The sequence below is a fragment of the Dermacentor andersoni genome, chromosome 7 (genome assembly GCF_023375885.2).
Source record: "Dermacentor andersoni chromosome 7, qqDerAnde1_hic_scaffold, whole genome shotgun sequence".
Lineage (NCBI taxonomy): Eukaryota > Metazoa > Arthropoda > Arachnida > Ixodida > Ixodidae > Dermacentor > Dermacentor andersoni.
In genome coordinates, this window is record NC_092820.1 from 63,598,669 (window position 1) to 63,626,470 (window position 27,802).

General features: G+C 48.0%; 1 protein-coding gene across 1 annotated transcript in view; it reads left to right on the top strand.

The window, feature by feature from the left end:
* Positions 1 to 11,721, top strand: part of LOC126534384 (uncharacterized) — a 32,376-nt gene extending 20,655 nt beyond the window's left edge. The window contains exons 4-5 of the mRNA XM_050181659.3: positions 2,153 to 2,485; positions 10,338 to 11,721. Of these exons, the coding sequence (XP_050037616.1) occupies positions 2,153 to 2,485; positions 10,338 to 10,529 (525 nt within the window). The 3' untranslated portion in view covers positions 10,530 to 11,721. The remainder of the gene's footprint in view (positions 1 to 2,152; positions 2,486 to 10,337) is intronic.
* Positions 11,722 to 27,802: the final 16,081 nt, after the last annotated feature.

A 27,802-nucleotide genomic window follows, 5' to 3' on the forward strand; every position in this document is an offset into this window, starting at 1 on the left:
GATGTGCCCGTGTGAAGCCAAGGGGTGGTTCGATACAGCAGACCAAGCGCAGCGTGCCACGCGCAGGCGTGTTTCTGCTAATAATGGACTGACCTGTACGTTCCAGTGTACCACGAGCAAGAAGTTTTTACAAATAACATAGCGTCAAGTAGTTCGAGTGGTAGACGTGAGTCAGGAGCCACCCAATATTGCGTCGTAAAATGCAGAAAATACATGCATACTTCTGGTGTGATCGGAGGTGGAAAGGTGCGATGTTGAAAATAACAACCATAAAGTAGGTGCCCGGAGGACGGACCTCGTGCTTGCCAAGTCCTCGTCTTGGACACGTTTGCTTTCCTATTTCTATTCTTTAGCTTTGTCGAGGCGTCTTCGGTCTTCTCAAAATGAAATACAACCTGAACGACGCGAAAACAGATAGCGGGGGCACGACTGGCAGTCATAGAATTTTCTGCCAGCTCTATCACCTCATCTAACGCCAATTTAACGGCTATCTGTTGCACGAATCACATGGCCGGTCCAACTGTACCTATAGTTTGTGCAATCGTTCGAACTGATCCATGTCACCGTATTTTCGTGTGATAGCGGTCAAGCTATTCCTGTCATTTTCCGTTCCACCGCAGGTTCTACTGTCCCCAACTTCTCCTTAAGAGGAAGCTTTAGTGGGATGCCAAAACCGGTGTCGCCTACACAAATAAATGTAAAACGCGGGAATTCTTTTATGAAACAACCCTTGGACCAACTTGAAAAAACATGTCGCATTTGAGAAGGTAAAATTCTAGCAACTGTTAGAATTAAAATTTCAATCTAAGGCCTACATGTTTTTACGTAGATTGGCGGAAATTAGTAATATTGATAAAAAAAGAGAAGCGCGAAGTTTAGAAATCTAACTGCACCAAAAGCAAATTGCAGTTATGTAAACTGCACCCGTTAGGACATCTAGAGGAGACAAACTTGATCGGTCAATTTATATTACCGGAATTTGTTACAATGTCTAGGAGGATTTTGCAAAAGTCCTATTCACGTATTAGTAGCGTATCAGTGGTGTATATTAGCCATGTAAATTACATCAATACTGCTCGCTGTAGAGGTACTATTAGATGCCACTAGCGGAATTGATATCGTTTTTTTTTCTTGCTGAGTTAGTTATAAACTGGACATAGTTTCGTTTTCCGAAAATTTGTATATTCATCAATTTTTATAACACCATCGACGGCCTGGATCGAAAATCTGCTTCTTAGTCACTAATTTTTGACATTTTCTTTTAAATACAACAAACTTGGCCAAATTTGGTGCGGTGTTTCTGAGAAAAACGATTTCTCATCAAAGCGTGTTGGTGATACCGCGTTGGTATGATGATTAATCACTCACTCGCCCAACTTTCCATATTACTGAATGATTTCTTCTTTCCGACGTATTTAGGTAAGATCGCCCGAGCTAAAGCTCATATTTAAAGGTCTTTGCTATCTTCCTAAGTTTGAGCTCGATGAGATAACACCGACGAAATGCAATGATCGTACACTTTTCAAAAATAACGGTAAGCTGCCAATCATAGATTTCAAGTGCCTGCCATATGCGTTACATGATCGGGAGCATAACACTGTTGTTCATAACGTACATAAAACTTAACACAAGAGTGTGTGGAGTCAGTATAATGCAACGTGTGAAACAAAAGTTACGGGTTATAAGAAAAACGCATATTAGTTGTGTAGTCGAAGGAGACGCAAGGCAACTTCTATGTATCATTACGTTTCAACGTAAATGCGGGGCTCCAACGCCCATTGCGTTGCATTTACATTTCATATCGACCTGGCCGTCTGAAGTCGGCCTTGCCCACACGGAAACCATTATGTATCCACCCTTAGCAGCACCCGCCGTGGTTGCTTAGTGGCTACGGTGTTGGGCTGCTAAGCACGAGGTCGCATGGTCGAATCCCGGCCACAGTGGCCGCATTTCGATGGGGCGAAATGCGAAAACACCTGTGTACTTAGATTTACGTGCACGTTGGAGAACCCCAGGTGGTAGAAATTTCCAGTCTCCCACTACGGCGTGCCTCATAATCAGATCGTGGTTTTGGCACGTAAAACTAATCTTTTTAATCCCCCTAACATCTCCGTATCAGAAATGCAGATGCTCATCCTCATTTGCTTTCCAGGGCTTCTGCAGCTTCGGCGGCCGCTGTAGCTTCATCCACACCAAGCGGGAGACGGCAGACATCGTGAGCGATGTGCTGAACAACATGCGCATGGCGCCCCCGATGCCCGAGAACCCGGTCACCGCCGCCGCCTCCGCCTCCTCCTCGACGGGCGGCTCTCGCTCGTCCACCCCGGCCAGCTGGAGCAGCTGCGACCAGGGCGACAACGCGCAGAGCTCGGTGGCTGACACCAGTGGCGGAGGCGGGGAGACAGCTGCGGCTGCGGCTTTAGGGGACGACTCCCCGCCACCCACCAAGAAACGCAAGCGGCGAGCGCAGGGAAAGAAGAACGCGGTGAGTGCATACAGTCGCTGCTGTGGAACTGTCCATTGACGGGGCAGTTGGCGTGTGCGTAGGGAGGGGGGGAGGGGGATAAGGGGGACAGTTTAATGTAATCCGACGATGATAGTGCTGCTACATCTTGAGTTTGATATTTCAGAAGGCGCATTCAAACTGACATATAGGGAAAATAATCCAACGGTAGTGGGCAAGGTTCTCACTATTGCTGCAGGAGTCGCGGGGTGCATTTCTCTTCGCGAGAATACATTGGATTTTCTTAAGAAAACTACTCCAGGAGGGTAAATATAACCGTCAAACAGATGCCCCAGGAGAGCACCTGAAATTATAATAAATGAAGCGGTGCAGGATCTCCGGGGCACCCAAGAAGCAGCGGGGGATCAAAGCTGGAAACAGGGCGGCTCGTGTGTTGTTGCAGCCGAGACCGGTGCATAAGGCCGGAGAATAAGGCCGGATGTATAAAACCTGTTGTCCTCAGCATTTATTCTTTGTACTGTGTTAAAAGCTACACATTTAGATAATAATAAAAGCCCTCAACCAGCATGTGACCGTGGCGGCTGATGGTAAACCCGATGTTGTCCTCATCGTCAAAGGCCTCGGTACGGTCAACTTGAAGCGCCCAACACCCAATGGCCTTCAATGGCGCAATCGCCTTCTGGCAGCAACTTTTGGCAAGAAACTTTAGCGACAACTCCCCCACTTCCGACCGTAGCGTGACGCCGCCTCCTGCTCCTCGGCTGCACTGGTCTCCTTCACCGCGACGTCGTTCAAGGTCACAACCGCCGGAAAGCTAGAGAGTGCGGCTAATGTAGGTGAGGTAGCTGGAGATTCGCTGCTGAATTATATGCCTCCTCCTGTGTTTATTTTGAAGAAATTGGAAGTCCTCGTTGATGGTGTGTCTAACAATGGCGTTAGTGGACACTGGCACTATTGTTTCTGTGACGAGCCTTGCTTTCAAAAAGATATTAGGATGCAAAATGGTCTTTCAGTGAAACCAAGTGGTAACATATTGTGGCGTAAGTGGGGATTCGTTACAGCCTGTTGGGGGGGGGGGGGGGTGTTTGCACTGCACAAGTGGCATTAGGTGGTCAAGTTTTCCCGACTGAATTTACATTCTCCGCCGATCCTCACATGATCTTAGGATCGTGAAGATCGAAGTGAGGTATTGATTTTCTGGAGATGTGCGGTGCCGCAGTTGATTGCCGAACAGGAGAGATGTTTGTAAGCGGCGAAATTTCGTACAAGCTCCAAGCGAGGACCATGCATTTCATGCCTATGAGGACACTCTCGTGCCTGCTTTGTCCGCTGTGCGCGTTCCGGTGGGCTGTGCTAGTAGCGATCATTAGACCTTCGACGTCATAGCAGAGCCTGCACATTTACCGTGCATGAAGAACATTTTCCTGCCACATTGTCTTGTGTCTGTAGCTCAGCGGCGTTCTAATTATGGATTGTCAACCCTTCAGGTGAAAACGCAGGGCTACCCGCTGGCACGAAGCTTGCTTTCTTCAAAAAACACAAGTCTATGTTGGTCGCCGTGCTCGCAGATGTTCCACATAAACGAGTTGGCGCTTGTTCAGAAGACTGATTCTTCCTATGATGAGGAAGTCATCAGCACGGATGAGCGCCGTACACTAGCGAACATTCTAACTAAGCACTCGGGTATCTTCGACTTCGCCCAAGAGGATAACGCGCCATCCATTCCTGCGTCTCGAACCAAGCACAGAATTACCACGGGGTCGGCGCAGCCTTTTCGACAAAAACCCTATCGAGTATCACCGTCATAGCGCAACATTATTGATGAACAAGTTCGCGAAATGCTACAGAAAGGAGTAACCCAGGAATCATCCAGTCCGTGGGCTGCTCCAGTTATACTTGTGAAAAAGAAAGACGGTACTTGGAGATTTTGTGTGGACTACCGCCGTCTCACTTCTATTACCGAGAATGACGCTTATCCTCTTCCAAGGATAGATGATGCATTGGACTGCCTTCATTCAGTGTCCTACATTTCATCTGTTGATTTGCGATCGGGGTACCGGCAAATCACAATGGAACCGGCTGACACAAAAAAAAGACATTTATAAACCCGGCCGCCTGCTTGAGTTCAACGTCATGCCGTTTGGGCTCTGCAACGCACCCGCGACTTTTGAAATATTTATGGACACCGTTCTTCGAGGCCTCAAATGGGATATTTGCATGTGCAACCTAGACGACGTTGTCATCTTTGGAAGCACTTTTGAAGAGCACAACTGGCGCCTGGAAGTTGTCTTAGACTGCATCAAACACGCTGGCCTAGCACTCAATTATAAGAAATGTCACTTTGGCGAGAGGCAGACATTGGTGCTTGGCCACCTTGTAGACAAGGATAGTGTAAGGCCTGACCCACAAGACCATCAACTGTTGAAGCGTTTAAGCCTCATCGGCCTGTTAAAGAGCTTCAAAGTTTCCTAGGTTTATGTTGTTGTTTCCGCTGATTTACTATACCCGCTTTTGCTGATGTCACCTATCCCCTGACTGGTCTGCTGCATAAGAACACCGGTTTTGATTGGACTCATGAGTGCAACGCTTGTTTTCTTTGACTGTAGTTGCTATACTGACGACGGGCCCCATTCTTCGGCATTTCGACCCAGCCGCACAGACAGAGATCCACACCGATGCGAATGGCGTGGGCGTCGGTGGAGTCCTCGTTCAACGATGCAGCCTGAAAGAGCACGTCATTGCTTATGCGAGTCGCACGCTAAGTGAGCCTGAACGCAATTACACCGTTACGGAGAAAGAATGCCTAGCGGTCATTTTTGCTGTGCAACGTTTGCGCTCTTATGTGTATGGGCGTTCATTCACAACCATCACGGATCATCATTCGTTGTGCTAGCTTGTGAACCTCCGCCATCCCTGTGGTCGTCTCACACGCTCGGCTCTAAGTCTCCGAAAGTAAAACTTCAGTTTCATGCAAGAGTGGTCACCTACACGCTGATGCTGACTGCCTCTCGAAAATGCCACTAAAAACGACACTTTGTGATGCTGATCACCTCGACCACCTGAATGCTTCTTTGGCGCCAGCATTTCCTGGTAAAGAGACCTTTGAGAAGGAACAGCGAGAAGACCTCAGTGCACAGCCGCTTTTCAACGCTGCTCATGACTCCACAACAACCCGAGGCTTTTGTGTTCGTGATGGCCTCCTCTACAAAAGGAATTTCGCAAACACTGGTGCCCGCATCTTTCTTGTTGTTCAGGAGAAGCTACGCTCCATTATTCTGCGGGCCATGCACAACGACCCTACCTCCGGACATCTAGGAGCAGCGCGTACATTTCATCGTGCCCAAGAGCGATTTTACTGGCCCCGAATGCGTCGTCGACTCAAATGTGTGTGCCCGGCTCAGTGTCAGGCCCACAAGCACTTTACTACGTCAGCCGGAGTCCTACAACCACTGACGCCTCCTAGCTCTCCTTTCGAGTAAGTTGGAATTGATCTCATGAGTCCCTTTCCCCGCTCGTCGAAAGGAAACCATTGGATTATCGTAGCTGCCAACCATCTGACCCGGTACTGCGAGACAGCTGCCTTACCATCTGCCCCCACCAGCCAAGGTTCCCTTTTTCTGCTACACTCGATCATGTTCCGTCACGGCCCTCCTCGAGTCATCAGCGACCGCGGCCGCCAGTTTACCGCAGATGTCGTCCCCTGCTTCTTCGATTGTGCGCTTCCAGCGTTCGCCATTCGACCCCGTATCACCCCCAAACGAATGGGCTGACCGAAGGTACCAACCTCACACTGGTGAACATGCTGCTCACGTACGTCGCATCGGACCACAAAGACTGGGATAATTTTGCCCTTTATTGCATACGCCTTTAACACTGCAAAGCCCGGAACTACTGGCTACAGTCCGTTTTTCCTTCTCTACGCTCGTACGCCGCGCCACACTGGACACCACATTTTCCTTCTCCACCCACGATGATCTCTCTATCGGCGAGTCTGCGTCTCGCTGAAGGATCTCGACGCATGGCCCGCATGCGTACTCTGGCTTCGCAATACCGGCCAAAAGCACTCTACGACAGGCACCATCGGGATGTCTCCTATTCTCCAGGGGATCTAGTCTTGCTGTGGTGTCCGGTGCGCAAACGTGGCCACAACGTACGGGCCCGTACGTTGTTGTTGACAAGCTCAGTGAGGTGAACTACTATCGACTGGCACATCTCACAATTGCGCGACGCTCTGCCGAGACAGAGGTTGTACACGTCGCTCGTTCTTCACTCTGAGAACTGACTCTCTCGGCAGGCTTAGTCTAGGAGGAAAGAAATATTACGGTAAATGTAGCGCATGAGTGGAGGAAGTGTGGGCGGAGAACAAGAGAAAGTGGACGTTCTGCCCCGTCTCAGGCTCTCTTTGATTCCTCTTAAATAAACCCCGTTGCTTTTGTGATGTAGCAATATAAACCCTGTCTCTCCTATATTGTCTAACTATAAGTCTGTCACACCCGTTCCTCTACCCCCCCCCTCCCCCCCAACCATAGGCTTGTTTGTTTGTCTTTTGTGAGCTTTCCTTCATACGTCTGAACTTCCATCTCTAATTTTTTTTTCTCTCAAAAATATCTATTTCGCACAGTACTATGTTCAGTTACTTATAATTAGGCTTTCCTTTTCCACCTGCGATAAACTAGTGGTGCAAGTTGAGGCATCTCTCCTTTACGCCTCTCACTTTCTAGTCCTCTTAGCGGACAGCCAATGTTTTATGCGAACACCCCCTGGCAAGTGCAAGCCTCGGCGGTCCCTTACCCTGGGGGCAGCCCGGTTTACAGCTTTTGTGTCCCCGTTGCAGGTTTGGTGTCCTGGAAGTGCCACCAATCATACGAAAAAAAAAAAAAAAAGTTACAAGTACTAAAAAAAACAATTACAGAAATGATACCGCTCAGCCGCCAACGTTTGACATTAGCAGGAAGCTTTAGCTCGGGCCCAACTCCGACGCGGCCTATTCAAATACACATAAAACGCAAAAACATTTTTCTTAAATAACCACTGGACCGAATTTGATCAAATTTGTTGCATTTGAGAGAGAAAGCTAAATTCTAGTGACTGTTTCAAGCGGAATTTCGATTTAGGGCCTCAATTTTGTTACAAGAATTCCCTAAAATTCGAAAGTTAGAGAAATATAGAAGCACGAAGGTTACAAATAGCTCTCCATCAAGAACAGATATCGCGGTTCTGTAAACAGAATCCATTAGATCATTCAAATTGGACAAATTCAATGTGTCAATTTATACATTACGTGAATTTCTTACGCTGTGTACAAGGGTTCTGCAAAAGCTGTATCTTCATATAAGTAAATTTTTTTAGATTCGCACTTAACAGATCAATTTTGTCCGCTTTTGATGTACTATTAGGTGCAATTCAGAGAATTGATACCTTCTTTGATTGCTGAGTTAGAGTAGTCAACTTGATAGTTTCGTTTTCTGAAAATTTTCGATTTCCGCAAATTTTTAATAAAACATTGACAACCTAAATGAAGAATTAGAAACCAACAGTCACTAGATTTTAACTTTTTCTTTCAAATACAACAAACCTCGCCAAAGTTTGTGCAGTGGTTGCCGAGAAAAACGAATTCTCCTTTTGCATGTATTCAGAGGAGAGCGCCCGAGCTAAAGCTTCCTCTTAAGTTGAGCGCTGCCGCTTCCCCCGACTTCTGCAACGCCAGTCATAACCTTGCTCAGTAGGGTACCCTGTTTGCTTATTTGGAATTTAAAGACAAATACAGTTATTAAAAAGAAAACTAAGAGTAAACGAGCAAATGAAGTCCATATTGATAACGGGCAAACGAATGTTTATGTCCCCACTGGCGTAAGTGTAAGCCTTCGTGGTTGGGATGGAGTTGGCGTGAAAAAAATTACGGAAAGACTAATTACGTGGATACAGCGAACACGCTCGAATCTACGCGAATCGAAATTTACAGAAAGCGGCTAATGAAATCATATACAACTAGAGCTTGCACGCACAGCTGCATTTTTGTCACTGAAGAGCAGTGCATACCCAGTACGCGTCGAGATTTTGATGCTAAATAGCTTGCAGGATCAAATCCCGGCCGCGACGGCGTAATTAGATGGGGACAAAATGCAAAAAACGGCCTTGGCCCTTGCATCGGGGGCGTGCCAAAGAGCCCCAGGCTGTCAGAATTAATCCGGAGATCTTCGTTTTAGGCGCGTGAACCAGAAAGTTTTAACATACCCAGTAGCAGATGCGCAGTGAGCCAAGTTGGCGTCAAAGAGACCAGATAAACATACTGCAACCTGTGAAGTTCTTAAACGTTGATAATCGCACTAAAATTGTAATTTCTTAGCCTGACGTATGACTAAGCAATCTTCTAGCGCTCACACGCATTTCACAAACGCTTAACAAAGTGTCACTTTAAACAAAAGAGAAATTCAGCGGTGATTTCGCGCTAAATACGAGAGAAGTGCGTAAGAATGACGTCGCATTTCTGTGACGTCGCTGCTCCATGATTTAAACCCCGTTCACCACACTGCAAAGCGTTACTCAGGAGCTGAGTCTACACGCGTCCTGCCTCTTCGAGGAGCGAAGTGCATATATACCACATGACCTGCTTCCCTCCTTCCCATAATCTGCACACTTTTCCCCCTTTGACATTCTTGATGCTAACGCAATAGAAAAGGTTTCTTACTTTACCAGTCCCACACAACAAAAATTCCGAAAGAATCCGCCTTAACGCTGACAGTCATGAGGTGATTAGCATGAGAGCAATGCAGCGACATGGCGTGTTGGTGATAAAACTTTTATTTACAATTGGAAATGGTCATTCTAATATTTCAACCGCTTCGATTTCTTTACAAATTGCGCATATGAGAGATTTTCAGCTTTTTCTAGCACGACACTATCGGCTCCCAGAAAGAAAGCTTCACTGAGCGTGGCATCCCAATCGCAGCCAGTCCTGTCCCGCTAGCACTGTATAATTGTATATAAACTTATATACAATTATAGACCTATAATTTAATTTAGTCATATGTATGCTATATTCCACACCATGTTATATTGCATGTGGTATGTACGACTTATATTGACACATCATTTTATCACTAATGCTCCCCATACCAGGTTTTACATTCTTGACAAAATTATTCCTCAGTTTCGAGAATGGCAACCCACAAACTTCATGGAAGAAATCACGGACAACTAATGCATTTCATCTCCAATCTGATTGGAAATTATACAATACTAGAGCGTAAAGATGAAAGAGCGATTCTCTAACAAATACAAATAACGGTATAAAGGAAACAAAAATCCTGTATGAAGAGCCAAAAGTTATAAAGAAATACATTGTTAGCAGGTAAAGACGAAAGAACAAATCTGTAAGGAATGTCAATAATGCTATGAAGGAAACAAAATTGCTGTATGAAATGCTAAGAGTATGAGGAATTTATATGTTAGCGGTTAAAGATGAAAAAACAGGTCTCTAATCAATATAAATAATGCTATGAAGGAAACAAAAATACTGCATGAAATAGCAGAAATGATCACAAAATAATTATTGAATGCTAGGGGTAAAGACGAAAGAGCAGATATCTAACAAATACGAATATTGCTATAAAGGAAACAAAAATACTCTATGAAATAGCAGAAATCAATCTGTCGGGAAGTGAACCTTCAGACACGCAATTCCCTCTTTTGTTTCGCGTGCGAGATTCACGTTTCCGGTGTTAGGGAGCGGGCAAGAGCCGAAAGCAAAAGTGGAGAAATTAGGCTAAGAATGCTAATTGTTATAAAACAAAAGAGCAAAGCAATTACTGTCTATATAAAATACGCGATCCATCCTCACACTCGCTAACATACACCGCACTCTGGTTTGCAGTCCCTGGACCCTCGCTGGAATCCAGGTACGTGGAAGCGTGACGAGTCCGACCTGCCTCCTCTAGCCCTGGAGCCGAGTCTGCTGGACGCTCCGCTGGAGCCCGACTTCCGCCGGCGCTGGACTTATCGGTGGAGGGACATGCCGTACCGCCGCCTCGACGTCTTCGAGCAGCTCTGCCCGCGCGACGGCTGAACGACGGGCGCACCAAGCTCGACACACGGACGACACATCGCCGCTCGGCGACATAGGTTAACGACGTGCACTTTTCTACGCACCGACGACATTTCGCGCGTGCGCCGTCACACCTTTGACTTAAGCAAACTATATTGACGGCTGTATCATATCTGTGTGAGCATGCAAGGAGCGTATATAGATTAACGCGGAATTGCGGGTGACGCGGCGTAGCTGTTCGAGTACTACGATGGGTGTTTGACATTCTTATCACGAAAGCCTTTAAGGTAAATTGCCTCTGTGCATTAGATTGCGCTTGTATTCTTGCAGTGCGAATCGCAGTGAACGTTTTTAATGCAATAACAGCGCGGATAGGAGGGGTAAATCGTCAACTGCGCTAGCGGGAATAACCTTGTTGAGAAGTGCGTGGTAACACGGGTACATATGCAAGTTACATCTAAGAAGTCATTGAGGCGCGAACGTGCTGTCGTGCTAGAGCGGAAGATTTAGAATTTTCCTGCGGTAACGAGCTCTGTTTAGCTTCACATGTGATAAAGCTAGTAGTTGGTTTCGAGCACGAAATAGAAAGATGACCCACCTGCATCGTGAATGAGTCCGGTGACAAAATATAAGCGTAGCAAACTATTGGAAGGGCATTCTTTAGGCTTTGAATGCCGAATGACTGTATTACGCAAGGTATCGATGGTATCTACAAATGAACGTGGATGAGGGCAAGCTTCTCCGATGAAGTTTCTCATTAACTAAGTTTTTAATTTGTTGAATCATGTACATCCATGACGTCCAAGGGCATTGTTTTGCTGAAAGTGGTTGCCTCACGTAAAAACTTCAATTTTTTACGTAAAGCGCGTCGCTATATATATTTCGCGGCTACGTTTCTTGCGACCCGTAGACGTGCCTTATTTATCGCTATACAATATGGGGCCAACTCGGCGATTACGAGCCCCCTATTGGGCGACATCTCCATCGCAGCAGTGCAAATGATATTTTAGTGTCACCCGGATACAAGGTAAAGAATTTACCATGTAATATCTGGGGAGTATTTTGACAGAATTTATTAGGCCCCTTTTATAAGCATTCGACGAGCGCCATATTTTGCGCGAGACGTGTGCCTGTCCTATTTGTGAGACCTGATATTGGAACGGCATGCTATATATGAAAATGTATAAGAAATAATAAATTGAAGTGAAGACAACTCAGTTTGCGAAATTCATTGTTGAGTTCATTGTTGATTGTTGAGTTGTTCACACACGCGCTCACCATTGAAGTCGAACCACCACTAATCTCGTGGTGGCTCCCGCGTTAATAATGTCTCTTACGCAATACATAGCAGCGCTTGCAATAAATGTCGTGCGCAGTACCTTTGAAGCTTTTGTAAGAAACAAGCTTCTTGGACGTACATCACATCGATGGCAGTATATGAACCGTTGTGTTGTATGAAGTTGCCTTGTTTTCAAACGGTCTTCGATTTCGTCTTGGCTTTCAGCTAGCGCAGGTGTTTATAGGAAGACACCGAAATGCACGTAAAGTTATCGCATTGTTCTGCGCTTACTCGAGGTAGGCCCCATAACGCCTAGAAGATGGATATACATGAGAGTACGTGACCGTTTCGCCTGAGGGCGAGACATTAAAAGCGATGGCGTGTTCTAGCGTCGCGCTCACGCTCGGTGTTCTAACAGTACGTGGAGGTGACATGGAACTATGAAAGTACGCGAGACCACTTCTGCTATGTTGGCCCACTTCCTCAGCGTATCAGGAACGGTGCCGTGCCAGATACCAGGCGCAACAAACAACGCCGGCAGCGATGTTGCAGCCGTCGCACCTGCATGTATAGTGCACGAGATGAGGACTGAGAAAACCGTCGACGGGAGTCGGCGCCCAATGAAAAAAAAAAAGCTTGGATCATCACCCAGACCTTAATCCCGTGACCCTCCCGTCGAGATAGCACGCCGCCCTGCGCAGCTCCCATCTCGACGACCAACCCTGGGCGACGCAGCAGGCCTACGAAGCGGTGAAGAGGCAAGACCTCGACGTCCCACCGTGGGAGGCCTAGGCCCAGCCGACTAAACTGCTGGTTCTAATTAAAGTTCACTCTCTCTTGGATATACTTAGCTTGACGTTTACTGTTTGTTACACTCCGACCAGTCTGGTATGCACACAGCTCCTCAGAAGGAACGCTAAGGTGCCTGTGCGTAAGCGCTCATGCCTGCCATAGAGTATCGCACAATTATTGCAGGAAACTCTACAATGTCAGCATCGGGAGTGTGGACACGGCCCTGGCAGCGGCAAAAAAACTGAGTGGAGTGTGGCTGCGTCCTTTCCGCTTCGTATCTGTTACAGCCAACAGCGCTTCACGTTTGTGGGGGGGCCTTCTAAAACGTTCACGTGCCCAGGTTGCGCATGCGCGTCGATAGCACGACGGGGTGGGAACTGTGGCGACAACGAGTACGCGCCTCGAGTGGCCGTTTGATGCTACTGCAATAAAGGAAAAAACACGTCTGCGCGCTACGCATATACTGAACGGATAAAGGTTACCACTTACGTTAGATTTGAATAAAGGCCATGAATTATAGGTCTCGCAAAACAAAAAGAAGAGAGGGGGGGGGGGGAGGACTGCTATTCTGGACATAGTCAATTTCCATCACTTCTATCAAATTCTTTGATTGATGCACTTCGAACCAGTAAGAGAGGCCGCAGGAGCCTTCTGGGTTTGCTCTAGGCCAATCAGAGCTGACAATGTGAACTCTGCAATTCGTCAGTGTGCTGAAAAGCACCCCCAGTCTCTCCTCGCTGTATGGGTTGCGCACAACGCTTTTGTGCTGCAAATTTTCGATTGACGCTGAAAGGCGTGGACAAAATTTGATCGTAGTCTGAGATATCGATACTCGTGCGAACACAATGTTCAAACCAGAAACGGCACCCTCTTATCTCGTAGGCATCCCATCATTCACGCTTGAAGATAAAACAACAGTTGTGTTCTACGCGTATTCCTGCTGGACGGCGTACACGGTGCCAACACTTGCTTCCCCCTCTGGTAGTTAAGGTAGCAACAATGCCACTCCAAAAACAGCGAGGCGAAGCATCTATATAACATTTCGCTGCTTACAAACACAGGTTCAGGACGGCTTCAAATATTGCCCACCATGGTAGAGCACTATACAAGTATCTAGCAGGAAAAAAAAGGATGCAATTGCGAGTAGCAGCAGTACTTTAACATGACCCCCCAGATTTACAACACGTTTTCAAAAATGGCCGTAAGTTTGCCGTTACTTATACTAAGATGTATAAATATTACTCTTGAGCATAGGTCGGGAGTTAACAGGAATGGCCAATACTCACAAATCATACTTTTTGCTTAGGGCTCACTCGGAGTCACTCAAGAAAATCACTCTCAGGAAGTCAATGTTTCCGTGAACTGAACATATCAGTGACTAAGAGACCATGTCAGATGTATAGCCCATGCAGAGGGCTTACAAATGCTAAACATGCCGAAGAAAGCGCACAAGAGTCTTAAAGATACAAAAGTATTCCTTATTTCCCTTGCATCACTGTTATAAGAAACACGTGTCGCGACGTCTGAAAGTATTGCGCATAGGGATAAATGTGGTGCAGGGATCCTTAAACTGTATCGAAATCACGATTTGGGTTTGTGCGTGCGTGCTATGGGCACGCGCTTCTTTTGTTTGTGCTGTGCGCACACGCGTTCTTCGCGGAAACTCAGTCCTTTCTGGCACACTGCGGGTGTCAGGGTCTGCTTCGTAAACAGAAATGAACGCTGTTAAATTGTACACAAAAATGAAGTTGACTTTACGTAGTGCAACTTTTCACGATAGGACTGCAACAGGTCCTGCTCGCTGTTTTTGCTTCTCGAGTCGTAAGACGTCGCGCTAGGCTTGATGACCAGGTTTAGGCTCAGGTGGGTCCGCAGAATGGACGGCAATTTTGTCTGACTGTACTCGCTATAAATGCAGATGCGCAGTTCCACAGTGACAGTGTTATTATGTATATCTGCTGTCAATAGCGCTGAACGAGAGCACCAAGCACAGACGAAGGAAAAGGACTAGGAGTTAGCGTCACTGGACCACCTTGAAGCCGTTTCAGACATCAGATGCAACGCTGTGGCGGCCAGAGAGACTTTTTGCAGCGGCTGCGTCCAGATTTAGAAATGGTTTGTTCTTGATCGTAATTGTTCTTTATAGAGGCTCAATATTGAATGAAAAACGTTTTAATTCTTCGAAACAAACTGTGGTATGCGTCTGTCTAATGGGTTATTTTAGATCAATTTATTTTTCGTTGCGTTTATTTTCGGGATTTTTTTTTATTGGAAGCCCGTCGCGGTAGCCTCACGTGCGCGCTCGCGGAGCATACGCCTTTGGCGTGCAGCGGGGAATCCATGGACGGAACGCGCGGAGTGGTACATTTCCGTCACCGAACTTCTTGCGTAACTTCCACGCCGATGCACCTGATGCACTAAGAAAAATAAATTGTGGGGTTTCACTCGCCGAAACCGCGCTCTGATTATGAGGCACGCCGTAGTGGGGTACCGCAAATTTGGACCACCTGGGCTTCTTTAACGTGCACCTGAATCTAAGTACACGCGTGTTTTCGCACTTCGCCCCCATCGAAATGCGGCCGCCGTGGCCGGTATTCAATCTCCCGATCTCGTGCTTAGCAGCCCAACACCACAGCCACTAAGTAACCACGGCGGGTTAAGCACTTGATGTCTAAAACGTAATCATAAAAATAGGAAAGGCTCACGTACGGGAGAGATAGGTCCTCACCACGTGACACGCAAGCGGCAATTCGTAACCACTGAGCGCGCGGAGTGACAGAGGACAGATCACAGCGCGTGTGACGCGGGTGCCACTAAAGGCGCGGATACAGTCCGGCGTTTCAAGCCAGCCAGCTAGCAGCCGACAAATCATATGCATCGCGTCGGCGACGCTAGAATGGCCGCAAATTTGCGCCCTGTGTAGTACAGCCAGTACAGCGCGTTGAACACGTGGGTAGCAGCAGCTCGGCGATCCGCTGTTGCCGTAGCGCATGCGCACAAGCGTGCGGCAAGCGAGCGCTTTTTGGTTTGGCGAAGGCGCAAGCTGAGCGCAGTCTCTGTAACCGAACCTATCCTGGCTATCTATCTAGGCTGACCAGCATGTTGCCGGACTCACAACGTAGAGTGCGATGCCCTCTGGCCTAACGGCTCCGGCGGCAGGTAAGACGTGTCATATTCCCGCACTGGCCTCACCAAATCTCGGTGAACGCGGCGAGGCACGCTGGATGCGCGCTGATTAGACTCTGCAGAGCGGCTAGAGCGTCGACTTTGCGTCAGTGTAGCGTAACTTCGCGCCCGCGTTACGCCGGACTAAATCCGCGCCTTAAGAGCTAACGCGCACCAAACAGTGTCTTGAAAAGACCCGGCCAGCCTCGAGAGCCCCACGCCAAGAGGCAATGCGCAAATAGGCGCCCCAAAGAAAGTGGTCGGGTTGGGTCTGACGAGGCTGGTTTGCCGAGGCCGTAGCTTCTTGGCGCCATGCTCCCTCTTAGTTTTAAAACGAATAGCTTTTTTGAGTGAGTTGGTCGAGCTATGCCCTCGAGGCCCTTATGGGTCTCGCTTAGCTCGCTTAAGTCGCGGTGACGGCGATAAAAAGATGCGGCAAGCAGCGTGCAGCGCACAAGTGCATAAAAAAAAAAAGAAACGAACTCCCCCACGATTACAATACTCCCTAATGCGAAGCTCGAGAGCAGCTCTATACGTGTTTTAATTTCGTGGTATATTGGCAGGTGCGGACAATCTTTCTCGTGAGGCACGTTGCAAACGGAGTGAAGTTTGGCGCGACAACCTCGCTAATCGGGAGATCGCGAGAGGAAGCGCGTTGTGACGCTTGGGCGCGATTCACAGCAGCCTAAGCAGACACATTTCCGCTCATGCAGTGCTTTGTTTCCATATATGGTATCGGTGTCGTCATCGGTGAACAGACGACCCGCGCTACTTTAGCGCCATCTCGTAGCCGTCGTCGCTGCAAATGCCGTCTTGCGCGGTACTACGCTCTTCTTACGCTTTCGCCATACCCCCTCCCCCGCTTTTCGCCTCACGGTTCCGCTGCACCCTCCTCCCCCGCTTCCCACCTCGCGGTCTCTTCGCTATCGCTGTGTTTCATCCGCATTCCGCGTTGTTTCTTTTATGATTCGCTGTGCTCGTTCGCTCGGTTACGAGGACGCCAACGGACGAGCATACCGTGTGCAGGCCGCGCTGACAATCGTGTGCGAAAATTATTAGGGCGCTGCGCGCCTCGATAACAGCTGAACTTTCATAGCAACCTCCGCGCTCCGTCGCTCTCGATACAGCATACTCCCCGCCAGAGGGCCACGGTGAGACGCACACATTCCCCATGGCTGTTGTTGATTCGTGACTCACCATGACTAAGCAACAGGCGGAAGGCGCAACGGCGCAAGAAAGGAGGCGGCGCTCGACTCCGCGGTATGCCCCTTGTCTCCGAATGGAAAAAAGGCAGGGAAGTAACACCGCTTGGGAACGCTACTAGAGGTAGAGGGAGAGGGCGTCTCCGTTGGCAGTGGCGATCGTCTGCTAGCGGCATGACAACAATTAAGAGAGTCAATTTCTTCTTTTACCTGCATGGTGAACCGATCAAAAATTGTTTAGGTAAAGCGCTTATTAGACGGCGTTTTACAGCGTCCACTGTATAACGAAAATCGGCGATGGGGCCGGCTGAGAGGCCATTTAAAATATGGTAGGCTAAAAAAGAGACCCCTATAGTGGCCGTCGCTTACAAGACAGCCCTACGCCAGCACAAGTTTTCAGCGCTATGATATGGTGCTGGCCCTTCTTACCTCTCTACTCCAAAGTGGAACTGAATATGCCGCTAACAAATGCAAACAGTGTCGTGCCACCAAGCTGAGGCAGGCACACAGCGCGCGACAGCAAAATTACGAAATAGTCTAAACAGCAAAGGCGACAACGGGAAATGTCCGCCGACGGAAACTGCATAACGCTAGCGCAACTGAAAACTGGCCGCATCTCCCAGTAGCTCCGAAGTCGTCCGTGGGAGGAGCAAATATCTGGGCGCTTTAAGTGCGATTTATTCGATCGGAAAGAACCAACCGAATGTAGCCAGAGCGCCCTCTCTCGATCACACGGACAAGATGAGTACTCCTGGAGCACTCCGAAACGACCACCCGTGGTCGCCATTAGTGTTGAAGACCAAGAAAGCAGAACAAGAAAACTAGCCGTTCATCCATGAACAAAAACGCCTTAATCATCATCATGAGAGCTGAACGAAAAACTAAAGAAGAAGGGATGCGCCGCTTGTAATCTCGATGCGCTATGGAGGAAAGAATCAAAATAGGAGGGGCCCTGACGTCACGTTTTTGAAGCCGGAAGTGCAACCATGTTGGTCGGCCATCTCCCCTCGATCCCGCCAATCAGCTCGCTGGAACGGATGGCGCGAGCTTTGAACTTGCATCGTTACGAGTCACCGGAAGATCACGATGCTGACGCGCGTCAGAAGAAAACCTACGAAACTTCTGCAACAGTTTTAGTAAAGCAGGCGTGCCCCTGTGTTTTTCGGTGGCACGTTGAAGAAGCCGATGAAGACCCGCGCCATGATTAGTGTTTCTGTTGTTGGCTGACTCTCACACTCACAGATCCAAAACACAACTTTCAAGCTCAGGCACTTCACTCCATACTTCGCATGTGTCGCGAACGGAATGTACTTCTAGAACGACCCGTGTCGAAAAATCTGATATCACTTTTCGGAAGCCGACAGCAGCAGTGAAAGCTTTAGAGCGCGGTTGTTATGGCAACCTTGACGTTTGGGCTCCAGTCCCAGTGCTCCTTTGCGAAAGAACAACACGTGACCTCCGCCACAATCTCGGCGACTGATGCGGGCCTAGCCGGGCCTATCCTACGCTTTCCTTCCTCCACGCGCTGCGCCCTACGCTGTCGTGCTAACGGTATCTTTAAGCCACTGCAAGGTAGCATACTTTGGCATTTAGAATCTAGATTATATTAGAAGTTATAAGTATTCACTCTATATCGTGCGCAAATTCTATTCAAATCAGTTTTTTGTTAAGAAAAATGGATCTGAGTGGCGCGACTCAACTTATTTCGCATTTGCGAAGTTTCACTCTATTTGCAGAGGTATAAGAAATTCCGGCAAACGGCATCTAACAATTACTGCTGGCGCCAATATGATTGGCATCCAAGCAATGTTGTGGAACACCATATTGCCCCTACCTAAACGCGACATGTATGATGAATGTACAGCTACCGACCTCCTCTTCGGCGCTTTCATCGTAACATGCTGCGACACCGCCACGAAGACCACGCGCGGTGCAAATATACGTATGTGACGCTGATTAGATTTCGCGCAACAGCAGATAAGCTTTAAAGGGCGTTTTCTAGTCATTGAAGATGCGCACATACCCAGTGACCCGAGTACAGGCACGAAATAGGTTCATTGAAGAGCAGCACCTAGGAAATGGCGAATACCTGGCGACCCAAGTTTGTCTGAAAGATGTTGAAGAGGAGCACATATGTAGCCTCGCATACACAGTGGCCCAAACTGATCCCATGGTTGGTTTCAATCCTGGTTTCTTCAGCGCAGCCGCTCGTTGCTTTACCAATTCGCCCTTGGACTACAGAGTCGCTTAAGTTGGCGTGAAAGAGGTCAGACGGGGACGGACGGACGGACCAACCGCGACCTGGGTAAAGTTTGGAAAGAATAGTAATCGCATAACAAAAAAGACACTTAAGTTTATCTTCCTCAAAACCACTAGCGATGTTTCGCTACAGGACACCACCACCTCTGCATAGCTTTAGCTTTATCGCAATGCCATTTGTTACATTTACATTATTGTCGTAAACAGTAAATAGAGGCACCTTCAGAAAAGACATTTCAGGCACCGGAACTGAGCTCGATTTCAAATGAAAAAGAAAATCTGAGGCTACGGGTGTTGGTCCCCTGCAATTCAACATACTAGTCTATTGTTCTTAATTATCACCTTGATTTCGGAAATAAGCTTGCGTCGCAGACTGTATGAAAGGCATTTGCCTAATCAATAAAGTTCACGTCCATTGGACTGTGATTCTTCAGAGCTGAAGCTTCTTTAAAACCTGCGCTACAGCCCTGCTGCTGCAGCAATACTTTTTGTGTCAGTTGAATACACGACGAGGTGTTTAGGTACAATGTGAGGCGGCCGCGCACATTTGCAGCCTTTCCTGGAGGCCTCGCTTGGTGGAGTTGCATCCTTGTCGGGGCGGCCGCTGTAGCTCCCGTTTGTATTGCTGCACAGAACGCAGTGGTGTAGGCAGCTGCGCTACCGCTTGATATGGAGCTCACAGAAGGGGCTGCGGCTCACTTGGTCCGCTGCCCGCTCATTAGAGGGCGCGTCCCTCTGTGTTGCGTCTTTCACAATTCAGAATGATGATGATTGTAATGATAACCTTAATTGGAAAGTGACCATTACCCACTCGGTGTATTGGCCAGTAGTCGAGTGAATTTCATATATGTATTACGGGATGAACATAAAAATGTTTAAGAAGAAACACAAATCTATTACAAGTAACCAGAGATCTTTTTTGTTTGAAGAGCCATTCTGAATGAAGAGTAATATATGTCTCAAAATAATGTATCAGCCTCGAAACGAATGAACATTGAGATTGGCATTGAAATCGATGGGATTACCAAAAGAATTTGTTCATGGCAGTGCATATACGGTAGTGTCCAAGCACGTAAGTCCCGAAAGACAACAACGTAGGAGAGTCCTATGAGGCCAAGCTGTCTCAGAATGATGATGTGGGCGTGGCTGGGAGAACACCATGGCGTCCGGGCGCTTCCTGTTTTCTGTGAGACGCGCTTAATTAGAGAAAAAGCAACGTGATCACGATTGCGTAAATGTTTCTGGTGCTGAGACAGACGAAGCCCGAGAAGCGGTTAGAAATGTTGCAAAAAGAAGTTACTGATCAGCTCTGGTGTGAACAAGGTACGCCATCCGTCGTTTACTATGTTTTAGGTGAGCCCTATTAAAATGGTCTTATGCTTAAGTTGCGGAATGTTTCTTGTCTGTTTGGGTTTTTCCTTTCTTGTGGTTGGTGTTTATTTTTATTATCGCCATTATATTTTCCACTAGGGGCCGGCCATTCGGTAACAGTGCGTACTAACAAGCAGCTTTGTGAATTTAGCCAATTTGACATGCCGAGCTTCATAGCAACATAAGTAAGTTTGACACATCCTAATAATGACAAAATGCCTGCACGTCTCTTCCTGAACTGTCTTAATACCGCGAGCAAGCGATTAAGCGACGCAAAGTTGTACGTGAATTACCTATACCTTCCGGAGCTTTTCCTTCCAATGTAAGGCTAGCACCGTTATTCGAAGGAGCTGTCGTTCGTATTTTTAAAGTTAGCAACACCTGTAGCGAAGATGGAGCTTAAGCATCAAAGCGATGTATTGAATGATGACATTCTACGTCACGTTCTCTATGCAGTGCGAGCCTTTCGCCCATGCGACTGCACATTCTCGGCTTCCATCCGGATGGTCTGAGCATTTGTGCTAAAAATAAGGAAACCTACTACTACGCACACGCGATGACGAGAAGAGACTTGTCTCGAGGCGAAGTTTATTCCAGGATGCAATACTGTAACGGATCGCCTGAGCTGCATCAGGTCGCTTCAAGGTGACCTCCGTCACAAGTGGACGCAGCTCTGTTCGCAACTGGCGACCGAGTCGAATCGGTTTGACCCGATGAGGCAGCGTCGGTGCCGAAGCGTATGGCTCGTTGCCTTGACACATCTGGCGCTGCCCTGCGCTTGCATATCGGCGAAGTACGGGTACTTGACCTGTTGCGGAGTGCATGTGGTAGCAACAGGTGAGTCACACCGGCGACGCCTACTGACGGTGGTGTTACCGCGTTGTTCACGCAGTGGGCACGCCCTGTCGCACTCCTCGCGGGAGCGGTACACTCTCCGGCCTAGGGACGGGCACTTGCCGAGCGGGAAGCTCCACTCGGTGCACGCAGAGCCGTTGTAGTACCACCACGCTTCCGCCACGTCTTGCCTGCAGGGGGCGCAGGCAGTGGTGAGCCCTGACGCTACACGATCGCCACAGTTAACGGGAAATAAACAAAAATAAATTGAGCCATAGTAGTTAATTAGCCTCATAACATATAATAAAAGCCTAACGGGAGCCTTGTTCACCACGAGTGCAAACCAGTATAATGTGCGGTTCTTGTGTAGGCGCATAACATGACTAAGACATCTGACATACACGGGCGGAAGATTGTCGATGTTGCGATTTAGGGTGTGCTGAATGGTTTGAATGATGAATGACTCCAGGTAAAGGCGTGAAAATAGCTTCTTCTCCTTGGCCGCACACGCGCTTTCCCCCAGTTGATAATATGTGATGTAGTCATACAGTGCCTTGACAGGGCTTTTGACGCCAGGTGTTGTTTAGTGACGTCTTTCCTGTGCTGTTGAAGTCGTGTTCTGAAGTTGCCGGTCTCATCTATGTAGACTTATGGGCAATCTGCACATGGTACGACATATACGACACCTGGCAATGTGTCCTTGAAGTCGTGTTCTGAAGTTGCCGGTCTCATCTATGTGGACTTATGGGCAATCTGCACATGATACGACGTATACGGCGCCTGTCAATGTGTCCTTGTCCAGGCGGTCCTTCACGTGGACTGCTCATGTCTGAGTTTCCGCGACGAAACGTATGCTGCCTGCACGTCCTATAATCAAACCGCCTGTGCCAGGATCTCGGTAGTGCCTGGGACGTACAGTATTGCGGCCCGTTTTCAATGCGATAGCAATCGTATGGACACATCAGGCTCATTTCGGCCGTCGGTGTCGCCATCGCCGTGAGGTTCCGTATAAATCATGAGGGTAATAAACACAAACAGCGAGCGAACGCATGCGAGGGTGAACCGACGATGGCGGCTCAATCTAGCGCGAGGAAGGGAGGAAAGCGGGAAGGAGGCATGCCGTCTTCTGTAACACGCAAGGCACCTGGGGAAAGGAGGAAATGGGCGTTCTACTCCGGCGACTGCTGCGTTGGCGAGACCTCACTTGGCCAGTGGTCCCTATCTTCATAGCGATCTGCGACAGAAGTAGAGTCCGCCCTGCGCCCAGGCAGCACGAAGGTGAATTCGCTCACTGCTGCTGCCGCGCTTCCTCACTCCAGCGTTTTGACAGCGAGTTTCCGCGGTGATCAAGAGAGATGTGTTCACGTTTGCTTGAGGGCGCGCGACACCATGCTTCATAATTTAGTCAGTAAGCGTATGTTGAAAAGTCTATACGACCGAAAAATCTGCTATCCTTACTTCGTACAGCTACATATTGATTTCCTATCGCAATCGATGCTTCGCATTTCAGACCGAAACTACTTTTTTTTCTTGCTTACTGACAGTTAGCAAACCAGCTTATTGCATCGTACAAACTCTCTTGAAGTAACGCAATTGCTTTTGAGTAACATACATGTTTTCTGAAAAGGAGGACGTCACCTGCATACTGAAATATGAAACACTTCTACACAGATGATGAAAAATTGTTTTAAACGGATTAGAAGGAAGAGGAGAGAAAAGTTATCCCTGAGCACTCCAGCTTCCAAAGGTAACTTGTTACTGAAGAATAACTGTTTGTCTATAGCTATCACCTGTGAGCGGCCGGAGATATATTGTTTATGAACTGGTAAAATGGCCCTCTGAAAACGGGCAGGTATAGTTTCTCAAGCAGGCGTTCATGGTTCCCAGTATCGAATGCTTCAGAAGTGTCGACAAACAAAGCACATGGAAACCTGTGCTGGTCTAACTCTGTGTTTAATTCGTCTGAATATTACTCGTGCAGAACCACAGCGCACCATCCCGCGACAAAGCCAAGCTGAGGGCTCGATATGACTGCAAACATATTTAGAAACTAAGTAATGGTTTCTAATATGATTTTTTCTATTAGTTGTGACATGATATGCCAGATCGAAATAGATCGGTAACTATCCGCGCCACCTTTCTTTCCTCCTTTAATGAACAGCCTTACAATGGCCGTTTCATTTAATTAGCCGCCGTGGTGGCTTAGCGGCTGTGGTGTTGCGCTGCTAAAGAAGAGGTCACGTGACCGAATACAGGCCGCGGCGGCCGCATTTTGGATGGAAGCGGTAGGCAAAAACGCCCGTGTTCCGTGAATTAGGGCCATGTTAAAGCTCCCCAGGTATGGTATGGTGTGGTAAAACTTTACTGAAGTCCTGCAGATCGCGAGTCTTCACGAAGCGGGTCGCTCCCACGTGGGAACCGGAAGGCCGCGCCTCTCGGTCGCATCGTGGGCCTGCTGGACAGACCAGAGTTGGTCAGCCAGAAGAGGGCTGCGGAGAACCGCCTCCCATCCGACCGAGCTGTCATCGATGATAGAGCGTGACCGGGAGCATCGCCAGAGCATGTGTTCTAACGTGGCTATTTCTACACAATCGGGGCAAGTACCATCAGTGTAACTATTCGGATAGATTATATGTAAGAGGGACGGATTGGAATACGTATTCGTTTGTAGTAGACGGAGCGTTAGTGCTTGAGCTCTGTTGAGCCGCGGATGAGGAACAAAGTAGGTTCTACGGCTGAGATAGTAGTATTTAGTAATCTCGTTGTAGGTGGAGGGCGTGTCTCTGTCCTCTGGGGAGGCGGATTTTGGTCGGGGGTAGCGCGGTGGGCAAGTTCACGCGCAGCCCCGTGAGCCGGCTCATTGAGGTTGGGAGAAGCACCCTCTATCTGACCCTGATGTGCGGGAAACCAATAAATGAAGTAGTGCGTGATTGCGGTGCCCCAAAGAAGTGTGAGGGCCTGTTTTGAAACGGTGCTTTTTTCAAATGCTCTGCCTGCAGACCTCGAATCACTATAGATGACATCCCATGAACTATACAGCAGGGCTAGTGCAATAGCCATATGTTCAGCAATTTGATCCCTTGGCGGCCATCGACAGTCACAATGGTGAACACCCGACGTCCCTTGCAAGAAGTGGCATCCACAAAGCTGACTTGTCGCTGATGACTGTGCATTTGCCTAAGGAGGTTGGCCGCCCTTGCCCTTCTTCTACCGCGATTATGATCGGGGTGCATGTTCCTAGGTATGGGCGCGACCGTAATGTTCTCACGAATCGACGGAGGAATGTCAAAGAACTCCTGCGCTACTCTATCGGGGTGATATCCGAGTTCCTGTAAGATTGATCTCCCCGCCTTTGTTGTAGTGAGGCGAGCTAGCTGTGTGCGCTGCTGGGCCTCTGCAATCTCTTCCCGAGTATTATGAATGCCATACTGCATAAAGCGCTCTGCAAAAATGTATACGGGTAACCCGAGAACCCGCTTAGTAATCTTCCTAAGACTGTGCATTCAGTTTATCCCGCTCTGCCCCTTTTCATCGATTCATGGCTGCTACGTATGTAATAAATTGGCGCAGAACGAAGGCATGCATTAGTCGAAAGAGGTTATCCTACTTGATTTCATGATGCCGATTTGCTACCCTCCGAACTAAACGAACGGCACTTTCAGTTTTAGCAATTAGCTTGCCTATAGTCTTGTCATTTGTACTTCCTGACTCGACGATCATGCCCAAGACCTTGATTGAATCGACTCTGGGTATGCGCAATCTCTTCTTGTATATAGGTTAATGTCTCTGTCTTCTAACGATGTACACCCCTGGGGCCTTGGACCGCGTTTCTTTGGGCTACACAGTAGGAGTTCTGACTTCAAGGGGGAGCATCTGAGAACAGTGGTTTCGAGATAGGTTTCGATAGTGTCTATGGATTCCTGTAAGGCTCCCTCAACGTGACCATCATTGCCTCCTGAGCACCATATAGTTATATCGTCAGCATAGATAGTGTGTTTGATGCCTTCAATCTCGAGAAGCGTTCTGCTAAGGCCGACCATGGCTATATTGAATAAAGAGGGGGAAATTATTGCCCCCCTGTGGTGTGCCCCTCTCGCCAACTTCGAGCAGCTGTGATTCGCGATCGGCCACCCGGAGGATCACCTTCCTATCCGAGAGGAACAATATAACATAGTTGTAAAATCTCTTACCCGGATTGAGTCGAGATATCGAGGCTAGGATATGCAAATGTAGAACGTTGTCGAAGGCCTTCTCAAGATCAAGTCCCAAAACGGCCTAAGTGTCGCTAGAGTCGTTGTCTGTGATTTGATGCTTAATCAGTTTCATAGTATCCTGTGTGGATAGGCCTGCTCTGAATCCTATCATACTATTGGATGTCGTTATTCTCCAAGAATCGGGACCGCCGATTCAGGACCGCGTGCTCCGCTACCTTACCCGCACAGAATGTAAGCGAGATGGGAGTCAAATTATCAACGCTAAGTGCTTTGCCAGGTTTGGGTCAAAATTAATCCGGAGTCCCCCACAAGGGCGTGCCTCATAATGAAATCGTGGTTTTGGCACGTAGTACCCCAGAATTCACGTTATTTAATTGCGTCGGCAGTGTGGCGGTCTCCAGCAATCTCTTAAGTATGACAAGAGGAATACCGCATAGCGCGTCGAAGTTTCGCTGGTGCAAAAATACCGATATGGCGTCTATATATACTAGCTGGCTTATGCCGCCTGAAGCCAGCAACTATTCGTGCGAGTACGTCAAACGTGATCGCCAGTAAGAACGCCGAAGGTGACATGATTTCTTTTTCTATAGCGGGCAGATGGACCTGTCGAGGTTGCTCCGGAAACGCGCGCGAAATGTTTTTGTAATGTTGATTGAAAACTGTAGCCGTCAGTGCAAGATTGCTTTAAACCGCCGGCTAGCTTTGAGTTGGCAGTGTTTTCCCCACGTAGGCGGTTTATCAGTGACCACGCCTTCGCCGGGTTTCTAACTGATAATCGACACTGACGTTGAAGGTGTGGAAAACCTGTAACCGGTTTTCAATTGCCACGAACACTTTTAAATAGTTTTTTTCCCACCTAGCTACTATTGACCTATGGAATTTTTGCCTGCAAGTATTCGTTCCTTCCCATTAAATGGATTATTCGTCGCATGGCAGTGCAGCGTTGTAACATTTCCTGGATTTCTCGTATAATTTCCAATTGCGTTGCCATAAACATTTTTACCCTTTTAGTACTTTCGACTTGTACCCACTCTCTTGCAACATCACTTCCATGGCTGCAGTAAGTCAAATAAATAAATAAATAAATAAATAAATAAATAAATAAATAAATCGCTCAATCGTTGCTACGCGTGTCGAATGCACAGAGCTTTCCAAAGAGCCACGAGGGAAAGAAATAAGACGAAACAGATGCGAAAGCGTCAAATGGCTCGTTGAGCGAAAAAAGTCGGCGTCTGTAGCTGCGAAACAGCACCTACATTCTCATTGGCTGCGACGTCACGTCACGTGCGCGCCTCGATGGAGGGGAGAGGGCGAAAGGAGACGAATGCTACCGCGCCACGTGCTGCGGGAGGGGAGAGGGCATCGCCGTCAAACACATCACCCTCACTCGCGGAAGTCTGTTATCCGCGCGTTCCATGGCCGCGCGAGCGCTCGCTTGCGTTCTAACTTCGTCTCGGTAATCGCTATAAAAAATTAATGTACAAAATGAAAAAGAGAATATATTCGAAAGCAAAAACGTTGCCAGTAGTGAGTTTTTAACCTACGACGCAATGCTCAGAAGCCAGCTGTCTTATCCTTTGGACTAAATCAGCGCCTCCTAGATAACAGGCACGTGCACTCTGCTTTACGACATCATGCTACTTGAACCGAAATGTCGATTGCCAAGCGAAGTGTGACGAATTGGTGAGGTCGAAATCACCGCGGCTTACTCGGGAGCGTCCCCAAGATTCTATGGCAGTCGGACAAGTTAGCATGACGTCACGGATCGAAGTGTACTGGCTTTATGCCATCTAGGAGGCGTTGGCTGAGCGTTTCAGCTTTAGTTTCAACGCGCTCACTTGCCCGCGAGGAGTTCGTAACTCGAAGGGCAACTCAGCGGCATTCAACTGGACATTAATGTTTTCGCATTCACAGCTCATAAGAAGTGCTTAGGTGTCCTCGGGTTTTTTAAAGTGAAGCTGTACAAAGCTACTTTCCAGCGAATTGATGTCCGCACACCAAGAACCGTAAGTCGTTTGCAGCACTCCGGAAGCTGACTCAGCCAACAGGAAGACCGAACGCTCCTTGAGATATGTTCATCCGCGCCGCGCGTCTGCCACCCCCACAGTAATTTGCATGCACAATAGTCCTAACATGTCACATATCGCTGTTATGTGTCATGTACCAGACAAAAATAAA